This window comes from Parasteatoda tepidariorum, chromosome 10 (genome assembly GCF_982258835.1).
Source record: "Parasteatoda tepidariorum strain Cologne lab strain chromosome 10, Ptep-v5.0, whole genome shotgun sequence".
Classification (NCBI taxonomy): Eukaryota; Metazoa; Arthropoda; class Arachnida; order Araneae; family Theridiidae; genus Parasteatoda; species Parasteatoda tepidariorum.
In genome coordinates, this window is record NC_141764.1 from 25,654,632 (window position 1) to 25,672,270 (window position 17,639).

The 17,639-nt window shown below is 27.8% G+C and overlaps 1 protein-coding gene across 1 annotated transcript; it reads right to left on the bottom strand.

The window, feature by feature from the left end:
* Positions 1 to 826: 826 nt before the first annotated feature.
* LOC107449260 (E3 ubiquitin ligase Rnf121) lies at positions 827 to 17,411 on the bottom strand. Its single transcript, XM_043046633.3, has 8 exons — positions 17,264 to 17,411; positions 15,577 to 15,617; positions 14,230 to 14,371; positions 11,420 to 11,574; positions 10,207 to 10,435; positions 8,690 to 8,823; positions 5,748 to 5,849; positions 827 to 1,889 (listed from the first exon to the last, which is right to left on the bottom strand). The coding sequence occupies exons 1-8, from the start codon at positions 17,303 to 17,305 to the stop codon at positions 1,769 to 1,771; spliced, it is 966 nt and encodes a 321-aa protein (XP_042902567.1). The 5' UTR covers positions 17,306 to 17,411; the 3' UTR covers positions 827 to 1,768.
* Between the last annotated feature and the right edge of the window lie 228 nt (positions 17,412 to 17,639).

A 17,639-nucleotide genomic window follows, 5' to 3' on the forward strand; every position in this document is an offset into this window, starting at 1 on the left:
TCGAATGTTAGAATTACCCTGTCATGAAACAGAAAATGTTGGGAAAAAATTAAATTAAGAAAAAGAGAAAGGCATATTTTTCTCTGTCTGGTTTTACTATTTGCATCATTTAATAACATGAATTATAAACTTTAGTTTCTCAACAAAATCCAAAATAAATTCCTTAATATCATTAAATAAATTAATAAAAAGTGAAAAAATATATAAATGAGACATTTGGTTTTAAATATATATGTATGACCTAGACACTTGCATTTTGGTAAATTAAATTTAAAAAAAAATATATTTGAAACTGGTTTGATTCAAAATATAATACAAATTCATATAAAAAATACATATAACAATACATTTTGTACCAAAATGAATTTCATTGAACTTACTTTGGTTTCTTAAATTTAGTGGGGGGAAAACATTGACACCTATTTTAATTTATTGTTGAGCTACATATCTTTAAATGGTAAATAAGTTAGTCTAATTCTTCTTAGGTAATATTTAATTAGAATCTTAGCTTGTAAATTAAATATTACTTAGTTTAATAATTAATAAAATTAAAAAAAGTACATACATATATTATTTCAAAATATAAAACTTTATTTCAGAAAACAAATCCATATTTTTAGGGTGTCCCTGAATTTATGGACCACACTTTAAGAGGAGTTAGGGCACATCATAAGGATTGAGAATAGCATAGCAACTTATGGGAGGAAATGTCATCATGAGCAACTACACTCTCCTTTTCATTATGGACTGGCTGTTCATGCACATTTGAATTGTTACTTTAATTTATCTAAATAATCCTATGCAAATGTCCTATAATCCTATGCTCCGCAGCAAATTGGTTAAAAATCACTAAATACTAATAAAACCACAATTTATGCATTGATTTAAATGAAAAAAAATTTGAACAATTTTAAAAATTTAATTAACGGAAATTATCAGAAAACATAAAATTTAGATAAATAAAAGTACCAGTACAAATGAAAGGGAAAAACATGCCAAGTCGCATATATTTCTGATCATAGGCTATTATGTAATTCTCAATACTTATTGTGTATCCCCTTAAAGTTTAGCCCATGGATCCAGGGGCATATTGTACGCAGAAAATATTTAACAAAAAAAAGAAAACACCTACATAGTGTAAAAAGATTGTATTGATTGGGGGAGGGGAGAACAAAGCAGCTTTTGTTTCAAATTATTCTAGAAATTTAACTTCAGATAAGAAACTTGAAAGCAAAAATAAACACTTAAAATAATTATAATTAATTAATAAAAAAGTGCAATGAAGCTAGTCAAGTTAGTTTTAGAACCAAATGCCCCAAGTTCATACGAACATTAACACTCATTCTTTTTAACTAAAATGAAACAACACTTTTTCAGATAAATTTAAAATAATTAATAAATTACTAAGTTCAGCTAAATAATTTAATAAAATTCTCTATTCTGTAAAAAAGTACAACTTCTCAAATATAAAATATCTGCTTACAGCATATAAAATAGCTCTTTGTAATATATTACACTTTATTAATTTTTTTTAAATGGAAAAAGACAACTACATAGCATTTGAAAGACTTAGAATGAAATAAATAGAAACAAAATGAAATAATATCAATACATTTTTTTCTTCTTCTTCAGGTTGATGGCAGATTTTAAACAAACCTGAATGAATGCTTTAACTTTCAGTATAATGAATAAATACAGCATATACATAATGATTAATAATTACAAAAAACAAAAATGTTTCCTTCCTTAATTTACTATTAAATAGTAATTATTCTAAACCTAGTATATAGTTAATGAACTGTACAAGAATGAAGATGAGTGGTTGCCAGGCAACTAGATACCTTATAAAATCTAATAAGCTTCCATAAAAAACATGAGGTTTTTCCCATCTAGAAAAAGTCAGTTAAGAAAAAACTTTTGAAAAATAGAAATTCATTGAAATTTTATTTTATGGTAAAACAGTGATTCAAATATGGAACTATTATTTTATTTTTTGTTATATAACTGTCGTTGAACAGTCGACCCAACTTTTGAGTTTATGACTACTAATGTTCAACTCTATAGCCTTGTAATTTTGAACTCAATCCAGAAGACAAAAAAAAAAGAAAAACTCCTGGATCAAGTATTGGGTGAAATTTGCCTTAATGGAGGACTTTGTGATGGAACTAACCCGCATTTGCGTTACATGGAGAGGAAAACCACAAAATCCTCCTGCGGTTAGTCTGATGGCAAGAGGACTTTAACCCATGATCCGTCTACCAAGGATATTTTACATCAGCACTGTGGTCGGGGCAAGCTGGATGAGGAATTCGTATCGACCAGCCATTGCTGGGATTCCTACCCGGTTCACCCCATTCATTGGAAGGCGACTGCTTTATCCCCTGAGCCACCAAGGCTCTGGTACTCATTAGAGATGAAATCAGCCTTACTTTTGGGGAACTGTACCAAGTAGTATCCAGAAGGGATAAATTTACAAGAGGAAAATTAACGTTCACCGTCGATCACAGGGTAACTAGATGAAACAAATAGCAATTAAAACATTGTCTGAAGATCAAAATTTTTTTTAAATCAAAAATGTATCCTTCGTTTACTTATCATTATTTTCTTTAATAAATAGGGAATTGATTTGAACATTTTATAATATTCAGAAAATTACTTTATTTCACATTTGTTTTTTAAAAGTTTTCCTCTTTTTAGAAATTAAACTGGTAATGTTTATCATATTTTGAGAAATTGCTTACGTTATTCATATAAAAATTTTCAACCAATTAAATTTTCGAATTATAGAAAAAGTGGTTACATGTTAAAAAATACTTCAACTGAACTCTAACAAAATTTCCTAATTTTGCCCAGAAGGGTAGTAAGTTTCCTAAAGGGTCCTAAGTTTCCCAGTTCGGAAGAATAGCTTCAGCCAAAAAAGTCATGCAGAGGAATATGGGAACAATGGCCTCAAGCATCCAGCTAAAAGGAGGATCAAATCTAAGACTAAAGACACTATAACTTTGAATGCATAATAATTTTTAGAGAAGAGCAAGGAAGATATTTTTTGGCAGTTGATTGGGATTGAATCAAGGACTTTTGGGCCCATATTCTAACCAACATGGAAAAGTGTACACACGTCTGAACCAAGGTTTTTGTGGTTTTCCCTGTACATTTCCTTTCTAGTGAACAAGAAAACTTGACTTATTGTCAGCTGCAACTGCTTTTTGCAATTATAGGGCATAGCGTACTGTCCCTGTGAGAAGTCATCATTTTCAGGGCTTAATCCAGGGCGATTTTGGTACCGTTTTTCGGTACCTTCACAAAATTAAAAAAAAAAAAAAAAAATCGGTACCTTCACAAAATTGAAAAAAAAAAAAATCGGTACCTTCACAAAAAAAATCAGTACTTCAACAAACTTTGAGAAAAAAAAACGCATCTTCACGAAAATAATAAAGAAAGTTAGAAGGAATTAAAGTGCTGAATAGTTTTCCGAGCGGTTCACGGAAAAGTGGATTCACAGTGAACGCCGTATGGTACGCCATCGGACGGCGTTCCGCGCAACCGCACTAGCTCGAAAACAGGCTTGATATGCTGATGTCACTTCTAAATACACCATTCAATCGGAGTGAGTGGTGAAGTTTTTATACTAGGCAACCGGCTAAATTGAGCCAGCGCGTAAACAACTCAACTCATTTTCCCAGACAAGTGTTTTTGTTATGATTTAGCGTAAAATGTGTTCTATTCGTATTTTTTAACAAGATATATGAAAAGTTTTTATAATGAAGCGAGAAAGAAATTTAAGGGGAGCGGGTGGCTCACGGAATAGCGATTATTATATGAAGCGTTTACACACGATCGATAGTATAGGAACGAAATCAATTAAAACATTTTTTCAGTCTGAAAAAACTGAGGAGAAACCGTCACAACAGTCACAGTTGATAACGAGGCACAGTGTATTAAAAATGCTACGGAACCAATGATTGAAGAGCAAAACAATTCAAGTTTTGTTACAGAAAAAAAATAGTTTTTTTTTTTTTAATCAATATTTAATTTTCACAAAAATAAAAAAAAATTTCACAAAAATAATTTTTTTCACAAAAATAGGTACTAGGATTGAAAACCTGGATTAAGCCCTGATTTTAGTGCAGTTGGGGCCTTAATTTTGATTGAGACTTAGGCCACAGTTACATATGTTTGTTGGCTGCTGCCTAGAATCGAACCAGGTACCTTTCAGTCTACAGCTAGACATTCTATTTACCATAGAAAAGATTGTAAGTTGGGAATGTATGATTGTCAATGCATATTTTTATACGGAATATATTTTACTTAGAATATAATATGATTTTCAAATAAATTTAATAATGAATATCTAAGAGCAATTTAACAATGAAGAAAAATATCATTAATTAAAATTTTATTATTCTCTTCACTTCAAAAAAAAAATTAAGAATACTGAGCGAGAAGAATTTTAATTATTCATATAAAATTTTATAAATACACACTTTTTTTAAAAAAAATATATAGTTTTTTTTTTTTTTATCGCATCCCTGTCATTATACTTCACTTTTCAGGGTAGTATCATTGAGCTTGAAAACAGATAATCTCAATTTGAAATTTACTGTAAATGAAATTTTTTATTTTTTTTTTTGGAACTCTGATTCAAAATCATTAACATTTCCAACTTTAGCCAGTTTTGAAAAGTCGAGATGCTATCATAACAATTAAATATCATCAATTATGGCAAAGGTTAACTTGCATTACTTATCTATATTTTAATTAAAAGTTAGGTAAAAGCATTTCTCTGTTTGACATGAATAGAGGAAATAAAAAAATAAGCAAGTTTTAATTAAGAGAAATCGAGTGAAACAATAAGCTTACATTATTAAAAATTATTGAATATTTTCAACTTTTTTCTTTTTCAAATTAATAATTGTACAGGGTACGTAGCCAAGTCTTTCAACAAAAATAAGCACATTTTAAGTACTTTTTAAGCACTCAAAAAATATTTTTAAGCACGATATACATTAAAAAATGCAAAATAATTTTCAAAGACTTTACATGATCTTGATAAAATAATGTAAAACATATAAAATGATTGGCGCTTTCATACGCTATGGACAGATGGTACACCGAACTGGATTGTGGTTGGATGAATTGTAAAACCGTTGAATAGAACAATGTGAGAAGCACGTTTTTGCATAATACATGGGGAAAATGGACATGGTAAAGAATTAAAACATCATTTTCGAAAAGGGAAAATTAAGCACTTTTTAAAAACACCTAGTGAAAAAAGCACCTTTAAGGGCTTTTAAAAAACGAAAATAAGCACATTTAAGCACTTTTTGAAAACGCTACGCACCATGTTGTACAATAGAAATAACTTAATAATGAATACTTAATGTTGCAAATTACATGTAATTAATGCATAATTAATGTTATGAATACGTAAAGTAAATATTAAGAAATTTATAATTAAGTAAACTGAATTTTCAAAAAATTTCTCATTAAAATTTTCTTTACCCACTTTTCCTTTTCAAAACTTTTTTCTTTAAATTTCAATTTTATTCTTTGTTTTGAGGAAAGGTTGGCTACTTTTTTACACATCTAATAGATTTATCTCTATGTTTTTTAAAAAGAGAAACCCTGCTTCATAATTTAAATTATAACAATTATTTAAAATACAAAAATAATTATTTAAAATACATGATTAATTAAAATACACTTCAAGAATAAATAAGAGTATCAAAATCAAGAAAAAAGGATACGGATTACGAAACATTCTTTTCAAATCTACCTTTTCTTTACAGTAAGGACACGTCTGCTTCTTACCCACAATGCACCATCCTCTTATACAAAACTCGTGAAATCTTAACAAAAAATTAAGGAAAAAGAAAAACATATCATGCCTTTTCTTAACACAAAATAGAAAAATATTAAGCCTTATTTTTTTAACAATGCAATACAGTTAAATCCTAAATTATATAGATGTGAACTACACTGGCGAAATTTTTTTTTTTCTCCTGTTGCATGAGATCTTTTACTATATCCTAAATACTTTCATATCACTGATTTCAAATCTGCAATCGTTTCTTTCTCCAAGCTACAATTTTGTTAAATGATATCTTCAGTATTTTCTTTTTTCTTGTTTAAAAACTTTATATATAACAGGGAGTTGCATAAATGTTGCAAAAAAACTTCTAAGGAAGTTAGGGCCACATCATTAGGTTTAAAACTGCTTTGAAACTTATACCCGGAAATGTTGTCATATGCGGTTGGGAGCGCTTCTTTATTATGAACTGTTTTTTTCATTTGCTTCTGAACAGGTCACAATAGGGAAATGCCCCAGTCACATACGACAACATTTCTGAGCATGGGTTCCTATGCGGTTTTAATTCTAATTATGTACCATAACTTCCTAAAAAGTTTCCCCAACATTTATGTGACCCCCTGTTACATATAACGTTTTTAAACTTGAACATTTAAACAAAAATAGACTAAAATGGTCAATTTTAAAAATACCTGTAACTTTCGGAGCAAAACTAGCTTTAGAATTGAAATCCCCACATCCGAATTAGGTAAGATCAAGTATTTGTATAAATGCATCAAAAAATTTGTTCCTTAGTGTTACAATCGCAATATTTTTGCTGAGAACTAGCAAATTAATAACACATTTCTCAGAAACAAATAATTAAAATACAAAATATCTCATGAACAAAATCATAAAATACAAAATATCATATGCTTATATTTTGAGAAATAAGTATTTTGTATTCTTTAATGAGTATTTTGTCCATATTAGATTCTGTGTAAAAGAATTTTTTTATGTCATCCATATAATTCTAATTTAATAACAAACAAATTTTCTTAATCAATACTTTTTAGCATGAATTTTTGTTTTGCAAAAACAAAAAAAACTAAACAACTTTAATTACAAATTAGGAAAATGTGTTTTACAGCTATAAAACAAATGGGTGCATTTTTTTTTAATTTTTATCATTTTACTTATTAAAGCTGTTTGTTGAAGATTCTGTTGTCATATGAAAAAATGCCTCTTAGCAAATAATATGTTATTTTAATAATTGTTGTGAGTCAGTTAAGCAGAATTGTTAAGTTATGTGCAATTTATAGCTATGCAGTGCTTTTTATGTTGATTGTAAATGTCAAAAAACTTCAGTTTTTTTAAAATAAAAAATGCTTGATCCAAATTTTTATTATGTAAAAATTAAAAAAATTGCTTCAACACTGAATTTTTTAGGTACATAAAAATAATCAAAAATTTAGAGTTATTTATTTATTTTAATCAATGCGTAAAATCTCCCCAGATAGGGATTTTTCTTTTCTTTAAAAAAAATTAATACCATATATCCCGGTGTATAAGTAGCCCTTATTTTTGATTACGCGACAGCAAACTTTTTGTAAGTCGGGTGTATAAGTTGACCGCTGAAAGAACTCGATATGAAAATTTCTAAAATTGTAAGAAAAAATAATTAAGTCTGCAAAATTTTCGCAAATGAAAAATAATTCAAATTGTTCTTTTTGGATATATCTGTCCTTAAATAAAGACACATAACATTATTGAATGCAATACCGATGTTCTGGAATCTTTAAATTTGTAGCTTTATGGTATATTTATAGTTTTCATTGTTATATTTTTTGAATTACTCTTGAATAAATTATCTTATCTTCTCTTATTCTTTTTTTTTCTGAATGTAATTTAAAGTATAGTTTAAAAAAAACAAACTTATATAAAGAAAATGTGATGAAAGAAAATGCAAAATAAATAGTATATAACATATTAAAAATAGTTTTTGAAAGGGGTAAATCAATACAGAATCATTCATATCAATCTCATTGAATATAATGCATGCATATTTCACAATCAATGAATATCAGACTTATTAGCGAGCAATGCATAAATCAACCCCTTTATTCTACCAAAATTTTGGGGTTTGGAAAATATATACGGTAATAATTTTGAATATTTGTCATTAAGTGCAATAAATTCTTCTCAGTAAGGCAATACAAAGAAGATAAAATTAAAACTTTAATCTGTGTTTAAGGGCCCTTATCAGACAGAAAAAGTATCCACTTCTTTTATGTTACAGTATAAAGAATCAAACAACTCAGTTCCAACATTTATAAAGTAACTAATTAATGTTTTTTAATGTCTTTTGTTAATTTTAATACTATAGGTTTTTTTAAAACTTAAATTATAAAAATACCCTTCAACCTTAAAATTAAAACTTATCCACAATATTCAATAAAACATATTTTAATTAATAAAATAAATTAAAGAGTTCTTAAATAAAGATAGTTACTTTTGTCCAATTATCTACAGGCTAACATGGAAAAAGTATACCCTTTTCTATTAAGGCATTGAAAACTGTGGTTTCTTTATGCTTTGGTGAAAAATGAAATAATTTATTTGTTTTTGATTTAGTTGATTTACATGCCTTCTAAACTTTCACAATTTAATGGTAACACTACACAAATATCAAACTATATAAGAAAATAATAAGTAAATAAGAAATAAATAAAATGATAAAATGCATTCAAACTAAAATATCAAGTTTTTGGATTTTTTCTAAATAAGTGGTAATATTAAATGCATCAAAAAATGAATTGTGAGTTGCATTTGAAGTTAGTTCTACAACAAAAAATAAATGTAAAATAATTCATGCTTCAGAGACATTATGAAAAAGGATACGTATGACCACATGTGAGGGTGAATGTTTTCTCAACAATGGCATTGGAATTATCTTGGACTAGAATGATATTGGCGCAGACTGCACAAATATTTGACTCCAATTGCCTATCAGGTATTCCAGAAGTGGTATAATACTAAAAAGTAATGGAATGCATTATAACACACAAATAAATGAATTAAACATACATAACTCAAATTTTCATAAATCAATACAGAACCACGCTAGTCCAAAATGATTTGAACTGCTTTTAATTCAGAGTATTGAAAATTAAGATTATACAAAATTTCAGTTGCAACTGATGTTTCATGCAATTTTTTCTGAAATAATTAAATGCAAGGTTGTGTCACCAAATCATATTATATCACAATCCATTTGGCTATCTACTTTTTATTGCTTCAAAGAGATTTATGTACACAAACACTTTAGTTTTTGGGGCAAAATCCTTTTAAAGAAGGTAGCAAATCCTATTAGGTTATCACTTATAGATAGTATATTTATATTAGTTAGCTTTATTACCATGATAAGCAAATTACAACAGACACATTCAATTGCAGCACAAATATGTTTATTTTATAATTGTATTTTCCTTGGTTCAAATCTTAATCAAATCTTCTAAGTGGTTGTTTTTATATAGCTAGTTTATAAACATTTCTACAGATTCTAGTTATTCATAATTTTTGAGAAGCAATATCAGTTCGTATTAGCAAGCATTTTGGATTACCAAAATTCTACTCTAACTTTAAAATCCTGGCAAATTAACTTTCAAAACAAATATATTTTTTTATTACTTAAAAGTTCAATATGTTGTTTTTCTGTTTACATTTTACAAAAAAACTTTAGTTACAAGAGAATCAAATCTTATATATAAATTGATTTATATATATATTTACCAAAATGTTTTGAGCAGTATAAAAATGCCTTGATGATGATGAGATAAAAATACCTACTTTTAATAGAAACTCGACTGAATTCTCAAAATTTTTCTGATACTAATATGATCCTTTTGCTTAGAATACGAAAAATTTCTTGAATTTTGGGTAGAGGATATAAATTGATTATTCATGTAATTAAATCTTAATCTCCTTAATTAATGTGTGTTATCAGAAAGGGCAGAATTCAAGCTTAAGTATGCTTCACTGATGTGGACTCAGATGCAAGAGAAGTTAAGAGAGAAGAGTGTTCAAAAAATTTCTGCAGATTATAACATTTTGTTATATTTTATAGTTTTTTTTCTTCCTACATTCTTTCATGGTTTTAGCTACTAAATTTTTTTTTAAAACTACATCTGTTAAAATTTTATAAAGTATTCACATTTCTCATTAAATTGTGAAATTTTTTTAGTTTCGCTAATACTAAAATTTCTGTTTACATTTGACTTATTGTTAAGAATTGGTTTTAAATTAATCATTAAACATTTAAAATGTATAATTAATATCAAATACATTAAACATTAATTGAGTAAATTTAAAACTAAGTCAAATGACATAAGAACTTATTATTTATAAAAACATAATACCCCAATGCTAGCAGCCATCTTATCTGTTATTATCTCTGATATATCTCGACCAAGGACTCCATAATATAGGCCATAGAAAATACAGATAAGCCCACAGTCCATCCATACTTGTGGTAATGTATTAAACAAAAGATTAACTCCAAGAAGTGTTAAAAATACAACTATGTAACCGAAGACGCCAAGAGCATAACTAATCATGTAGATAAGATAAAACCATTTGTAAACTAACCTGAAATAAATAAACAGAATCAGAATATGTATTTTTATGAAAATGAAGACATCAATTAAAAAAAAAAAAAATGAATTAGAATTATCTGATTAAATTTGGCAATCAATATTGCACTAGAAAGAATAATTGAGTTACATGCAAAGATTAATGGCACAAGAGTCAGGTGTGGCTATACTGCTTCAAACTCAAGAAAAACTTATTATATTATAATAGAAAAACTATCACTGATTTATTTATTTCCAGATTCATTTTTGTAAAAAATGTTTTAGTTTCTCAATTTTTCTTTTTCGTGTGCTCTTTGATGTATTCCTACAGAAATGAGACTTTACAATTTTCTGGGACAACAATAAATAACATTAATTTATATCTTTAAGATAGGGGCTCACATATAAAGTTAGAGAGGCTGATAATAAGACTTAACTTATGTCTTAAAACATATGAGAGACATAAACTGATATCCATTTAAAAGTCAATCCTCTATGTCTATTAATATCATCAATTCCCATGCTAAAAAAGGAGTTAGCAAACAATTGAAACAGGTTTTGCTATTGAAATTAACTCAATTGTAAATCAACTAAGCTTTTAATAAATTAAATTAAAATCCTTTGCAAATCGAGTTTAACGTTTTATAATTAAATCTGCAAATATAAAAGGTTCAACTTGATTTGAAATGAAAAAGTATATACACAGTAAAAAGAGTTTTATAAAATGACAAATCAGAATATAGAAAGATTTTAACTACAATAGGATGGTGAAAGAAAAATCGATAAATTGAAAGAAAAAATGTCATAAAAAATCAGCAATTGCAAAATCCTAAAACAAAATATATTATTATTTTAAATTATACATCCAATATCATTTAAAATAATAATAAATTTGACTATCAAAATGTAGAAAAAAGATTTTACTAAAATTAGGCACAATGAACACAAAACACATGATATGGAATAAAAAATATTCAAATAAAATAATGCCAGATTTTACCTAGGTGTCATATTATTAATGGGTTTTCTAAGTCCTCTACTGATAATAAAACAAGTTAGAATAGTAAAAATAACCCATATATAGATAAAGCGCATCCAGGCATGATTCACAGATATTGCAAAGGGAATAATCCACATGGCTACCAAAGATATTCTCTGAAAGAACAATTAAAAAAGTCAGAAAAACAACAGTCTAAGAATAACTCCATATATTTTAACAACAGTGTAAATTCTAGGACCAGTAAAATTAGACTAATTTCTTGGGAATAATTAATACCCAAGAGATTTTTGGCAAAAAAAAAAAACTTTGTTGTGTTATTGTAAATGATGCATAAAAACGGTGCTTCTCTCCTTTACACACTTGTCCCTCGTTAGAGATACATGGGAGTGATTTGAGGGAATAAAATAAATTTCTTCTAGACAAGCAAGCGAAACATACATTCATATTAATTTTTTTTACGCTGAATTGAATGAGATCAATCTCAAGATGATCATATTTATACTTTAAAAGTTATAAGTGTTACATGTACAAAAAGTAGAAATTTGTACTTGTACCTACTTACTCATCAGGTATTGCTACCTAAACAAGTAAGACATTGCTTCTATAAATTTTTTTAATGTTGAATCGATTGAGACTATACATAACAGTTGGGCTGAAAAGTTCGTAGGCAAACATTGAATAAATTTTTTTTTTATAAGATTTTATTTTATTAATCAATATAGTTGCCTTCAAGGGCAGTTTTAGCAGTCATATAATTTTTCGATACCATTTTTATAGTATGATTTGTCTTTCGCCTCAAAATAGGCCTTAGTTTCGGCAATTACTTCTTCATTGCTCCAATAACGCTATGTAATAGTCGCTGTTGATGGTTTTTCCCTTTTCAAGATAGTCGATGAATATTATACCACGCGCATCCCAAAATACTGATGCCATAACTTTGCCAGCTGACTGCTGCGTCTTTCCACGCTTTGGAGTTGGTTCATCTTGTGCAGTCCACTTGGCTGACTGTCGATTGGACTCTGTTGTGAAATGATGGAGCCATGTTTCATCCATTGTCACATATCGATACATAAATTTGGGTTTATTACGATTAAACAGTTTCAAACACAGCTCAGAATCATCAATTCGTTGCTTTTTTTTTGGTCGATTGTGAGCTTGCGTGGCACCCACTTTGCATGGAGCTTTCGCATACCCAAATATTCATTCACAATATGTCCAACACGTTCCTTTGATAACTTTAGAGTTTCAGATATCCCTATCAACATCACTTTACGGTTATCTAAAATTATTTTGTGTACTTTTTTTATGTTTTCAACGGTAACAGCCTCTTTGGGGCGTACAGAGCGTGCATCGTTGTCGGTGCTCATTTCGCCTCGTTTAAACTTAGCAAACCACTTCTCAACTGTTGATTTTCCTGGGGCAGAGTCCAAATAATGTTTATCAAGCCAAGTCTTGTCTTCAGCAATATTTTTTTGTTGCTAAAAAAGCAATGCTTTATTAACACACGAAATTCCTTTTTATCCATTGTTTTTAAACTAACAGAAGTTGCTTCACATACTATATCTCACAAACTAATAGTCCGACAGCTGTCAAATTTATACACGTGTCTTTCGAAAGTTAAAACTAACTAAAAAATCTATGGATTTAAAAATAGTAGCGCCATCTACAATCTTTTCAGCCCACCTGTTAACTAAATAGAACAAATAGTCCATAAGTTGCAAGAGTTATTATAAAAAGTATTACTTTTGACACATTTTCATGCATAGGCTTTACATTTCTATTCAAGAACAATCTGAAAACATAAGGTAATTTTTACGATGAATGGGATAATTACTTCTCGCTATTAATGGAATTTTTCAAGTTGAATTGGATGAGACCAAACTTGGGGCAATCGTACTAATAATTTAGAAGTTAAACAGGGTTTTGTTCATAAAAGTGCAATTAAAAAAAAAAACACTTTTTATTACAATATTAGTTATTTTTCACATTTTGTTTTATTCGATTAAATGAACAAATTAAACAGGAAACAATACCTCAATTGTCTATATAACAATGTAAGATGCACAAATAAGTGCAAGTACAAAACTGTACTTTTGTATACAAAACATTCATAACTTCCGAGGTATTAGCTTGATTGTCTCGAGATAGGTCTCACTCAATTCTGTGTGAAAAAATACAATGGAAAATATGCCCTACTAGACTGTCTAGAAAAAATTCAATTCACCTTCTCAAATGATCCTAATTTTCTATTAAAAAAAGGGGGAGGGGAGCCGTGATGGCTCATGGGATAGAGCGCTCGCCCCCAATGAGGCAAACCGGGCTCGAATCCCAGCAATTGCTGGTCGATACAAATTCCGCATCCGGCTTACACCGACCACAGTGCTGATGCAAAATATCCTCAGTAATAGACGGATTATGGGTTACAGTCCCCTTGCCATCATGCTAATCGTGAGAGGTTTAGTTGGCTTTCCTCTCCATGCAATGTAAATGCAAGATTATTCCATCAAGAAGTCCACCACAACGTTTAAAGTTTGTCTCAATGCTTGATCCACAAGTTCCTTTGTCTTCTGGATTGGAGGGCAGTGGAAAAGGAAGCCTGCAGAGGAGAGTAGGTTAGATTTTATATATTATTTATAATAACAAAACAAAACCCTTTCTCAAAAAATATCTCTTATACTTCCATAAAAAGTCCTCTGAAATTTAAGAAGGTTAGCCATCCATAGATAAATTATAGCCTTATAAAATATTATAGAAGAAAAATACATAAAATAGTTGTTTGCGCATATTTATTGAAAATATTCAATGCTCACATTATATGATCGAGGAAATCTCTTTCGCCATTCCACCAGCAGTATCTGTGATAAAATCATGGCAAGAAGTAAGATGAGAACCATCCAGGCATGCATAGATTCATGGCCTCTGTGTTTTAAATGCAGCTGCTCGTGCAAATACCTTAAAATACATTTCAACTTAACATCCTTTTCACAAATCAGTTTATAAATAAAAAGTATTATTAAGTGATCATTAGACAATAATTCAGCTACAGATGAAGAAAATAAAAGGTTAGTTAAAACAAATAATTCAATCACAAATAAGGAAAATATTAAAGATCAATAGTCCTGAAAATGATTTAGTTACAAATTAAAAGTATAATTCAACTAAATAAAATTTATTTATATGTTAATTATAAAATAGAAATGAGTCATTATAGTACCATTCCCACTCTCTGAAAGAGATGCAAAACAAAAGTTATATTAACATAAGCATCAAGTAGATATATATACATGTTTAACAATAATGTAGTGAGGAAATTTATGCGATTTCTCGAAAAATATATAGATATATTTTGTGAGTTTATGTAAAGTGGTACAAAAAAACTATCATAACTGCAGACATAGTTAAAAAGAAGGATCATATGAAATAGGTTTTTTTTAAATTTTATTTTTTATAACAATATTTAATATTAAACTTAAGTATCATTAAGACAAAGGATTTAAACAACTTCAGAAGCTATTTATACTTATATAAAAAAAAACCTCTGCATAAAGATTTAAACATAAAAAATTCTTTGAATACCTAGTAAAATTGACATGCCTATTTTATGTACTGATTTTTAGATAAACATTTTATTTTTAAAACTAATGAAGAATCAGAAACATTGAGATAAAGTAAAATCACACATTATGCACAATTATAAACAATTTATGAGCTATCATTAAAACATATTTTGTTAACTATTATTTTTATAAAGGAGAAACTTTTATCACACACACACATATATATATACAAATAATTTTTTTTTTTTTTTTTGTTGAAATTTTTGGTAAAGATAGAGACATGCACAAGGTACATTTTTATGAAAATACATATAAAAAAACAAAAGGAAAAATTGGCATCAGTGATAAACGTTTTAGTTTAACACTGCATTTCAGAAATTTTTAAGGAAATTATAAAATTTTCTGACATTTGGAAAAAAATTAAGAACCCTTGCAATCAATAAATAAACCTTTACTTTCATTATATGATTTAAATTAATCAATAAATACTCAGAAATAACTTACAATAGAGCTCTAGAAACCAATGTAATAAATAGCTTGAAAACAATATTATCAAAATTTAAGATCAAATTAACATTTTAAAGTTCAATATATTATTACCTTGTTTTTTCTTCTGAGGTCATACTGCTGAGGTCAACAGTCTAAAAAAGAAATTTTATTATTATCTAATATACAAAAACTGTTTTTGAAAATTATTATTTTAAATGAAGAATAAGATTAGAAGCTAACAATCAATGAATAGAAATTTAAAATTGTTAAACAAAGACAATAAATAAAATTAACAAAATATGAAATCCAAGCCTTTCAGACACAGTAAGTTAGAAAAGGTTGTATTTTTAATCACAGCTGATTTTTATTTAATTAGTAAAGAAGTGTAGACAAATCTTTAACCAAAATTAGTATTAAATCTGGTTCTCGCAGTCAGTGCCCTACACAATTAATAATTAAGAAAATTTAGTTACTGTCCTTTGGCCTACATATTCAATCAAGAACTCTATAATGTTTACTTTACACCGTAAATATGTGTGTTATAACATAATCACAACTTCACTTTAAGTTTGACCTCTCAAAAATTTATTGAGTGAAATTACACTCTAAAAAAAAATAATTTTGGGGCAACACTGTTTTAAATGTTATATACTTCAGTCTGTTTTGCTTAAAAATTACTCAGTTAAAAGCATTGAAAATATCCCTTTTCTAATTACAAAAAAAAAAAAAAAAAAAAAAAAAAAAGACAGCAAACCTATGAATTATTAGTTTAATTATTTTTCTAATGATATTATTTTAACAACATTAAAATTTAATTTCAAAAATTTTTTTTTGCACAGTGTAAAAACATTTAAAAAGTTCAGGTATCAGAATCAAAGAACTTATTGAAAACAATTATGCCCATAAATGAAATGTTTCAAAGTATTTAATTAAAGGTGGATCATTTTCATAGATACACTTGTGAAATGAGAATGAAGATAAAATTCATTTTACTTGCAAAAAAAAAAAAAAAAAAAAAAAAGATAGAGGATATTTACTAATAAAATTAAAACAAATTAATATCATAGGCAAAAAGCAGTTAATTAAATATTGGTGACAATAAATAGTTAATTAAATATGTGTGGCCATAACTATTTAATTCAATATTGGTAACAACTATTATGTAAAATTAGATAAAAATTTACTAAATGAAAATTGGTATTTTTTTTTCAAAGTTTATCTGATAACCTAAAATTTTAAAATAATTATCCTTGTAAAAGAATAATTTGAACATTTTTTTTCCAAAATGGATCAGTTTTACAAACATACTCCACCTATATTTTAAATATTCACTCTTAAACGAGAAGGAACTAAAAATTTTGAAACCATCAGAAATTTCATTAAGTTCACCATTTTTTGTCATTAAATAAAATTTTTCACAAACCGAGTAACAAAATGCGAGATAAAAAAAATAAATAAAAAAAATCTATTTTACAAACTAAAATCAAATTATACAATCTAAGGAAAGTTAGTGCAATTGTTGGGACTTTCTCAACTTTTCCGCCATAATTCACATTATTATACATTTCATCATAGTAATCATGCATAAATAAGGATAGTTAGAAGCAGGTAAAAAGTGTTTTTAATTCGGGAAATCAGAGATAACATCAGATGAAAGAGAAACCAAGGAAGCTTAGATTAAGTTCTGTATGTATTTTAAATTGGGAGAAATTATGCACCAAACATTCACGTTATGATATTTTAAATAGACTTAATAAGTTATAATTGACATTTCATAACTATATATTAGAATTTTTACTTTATTTAGCCGACGAAGACTTTTTTCTATGTGCTCATCCATGTTTTCGAGCGAGCAAAAACAGTGCGAATCTTCACCGCGGATTCTTCTGCTTTAATTGAAGAAACCGGCTTATTTCCCATATGATACGCTCACAGGATAGTTTTCAGTTTATTCATTTATTCTATATAAAAAATTTCAACTGTTGGAACTGAGGCGTATTCAAAGACCTTTACACGTACTGAAACTCATTAAACTGATAAAATGCAATAAACTATATAATTGAAATTATATCTACTGGTGAGAATTAAAATTTCTCTTTCATGTAAATTAGTTTGATCTTATGAATGATTATTTTTGAATTATAATAAGGTGAGAATCTAAAAATTGAAAACAA

Bases quoted from the DNA above. Each gene is read 5' to 3' on its own strand.
- LOC107449260 (XM_043046633.3), bottom strand. From the start codon at position 17,305: ATGGATGAGCACATAGAAAAAAGTCTTCGTCGGCTAAATAAA. The intron at 5,850-8,689 runs GTATCCTTTTTC...TTTTTTGTTAAG, and splicing joins ACCCTCACATGTGGTCATAC to ATTTCACGAGTTTTGTATAA. The intron at 1,890-5,747 runs GTATCCTTTTTT...GACTTTTTCTAG, and splicing joins AAAAGAATGTTTCGTAATCC to ATGGGAAAAACCTCATGTTT.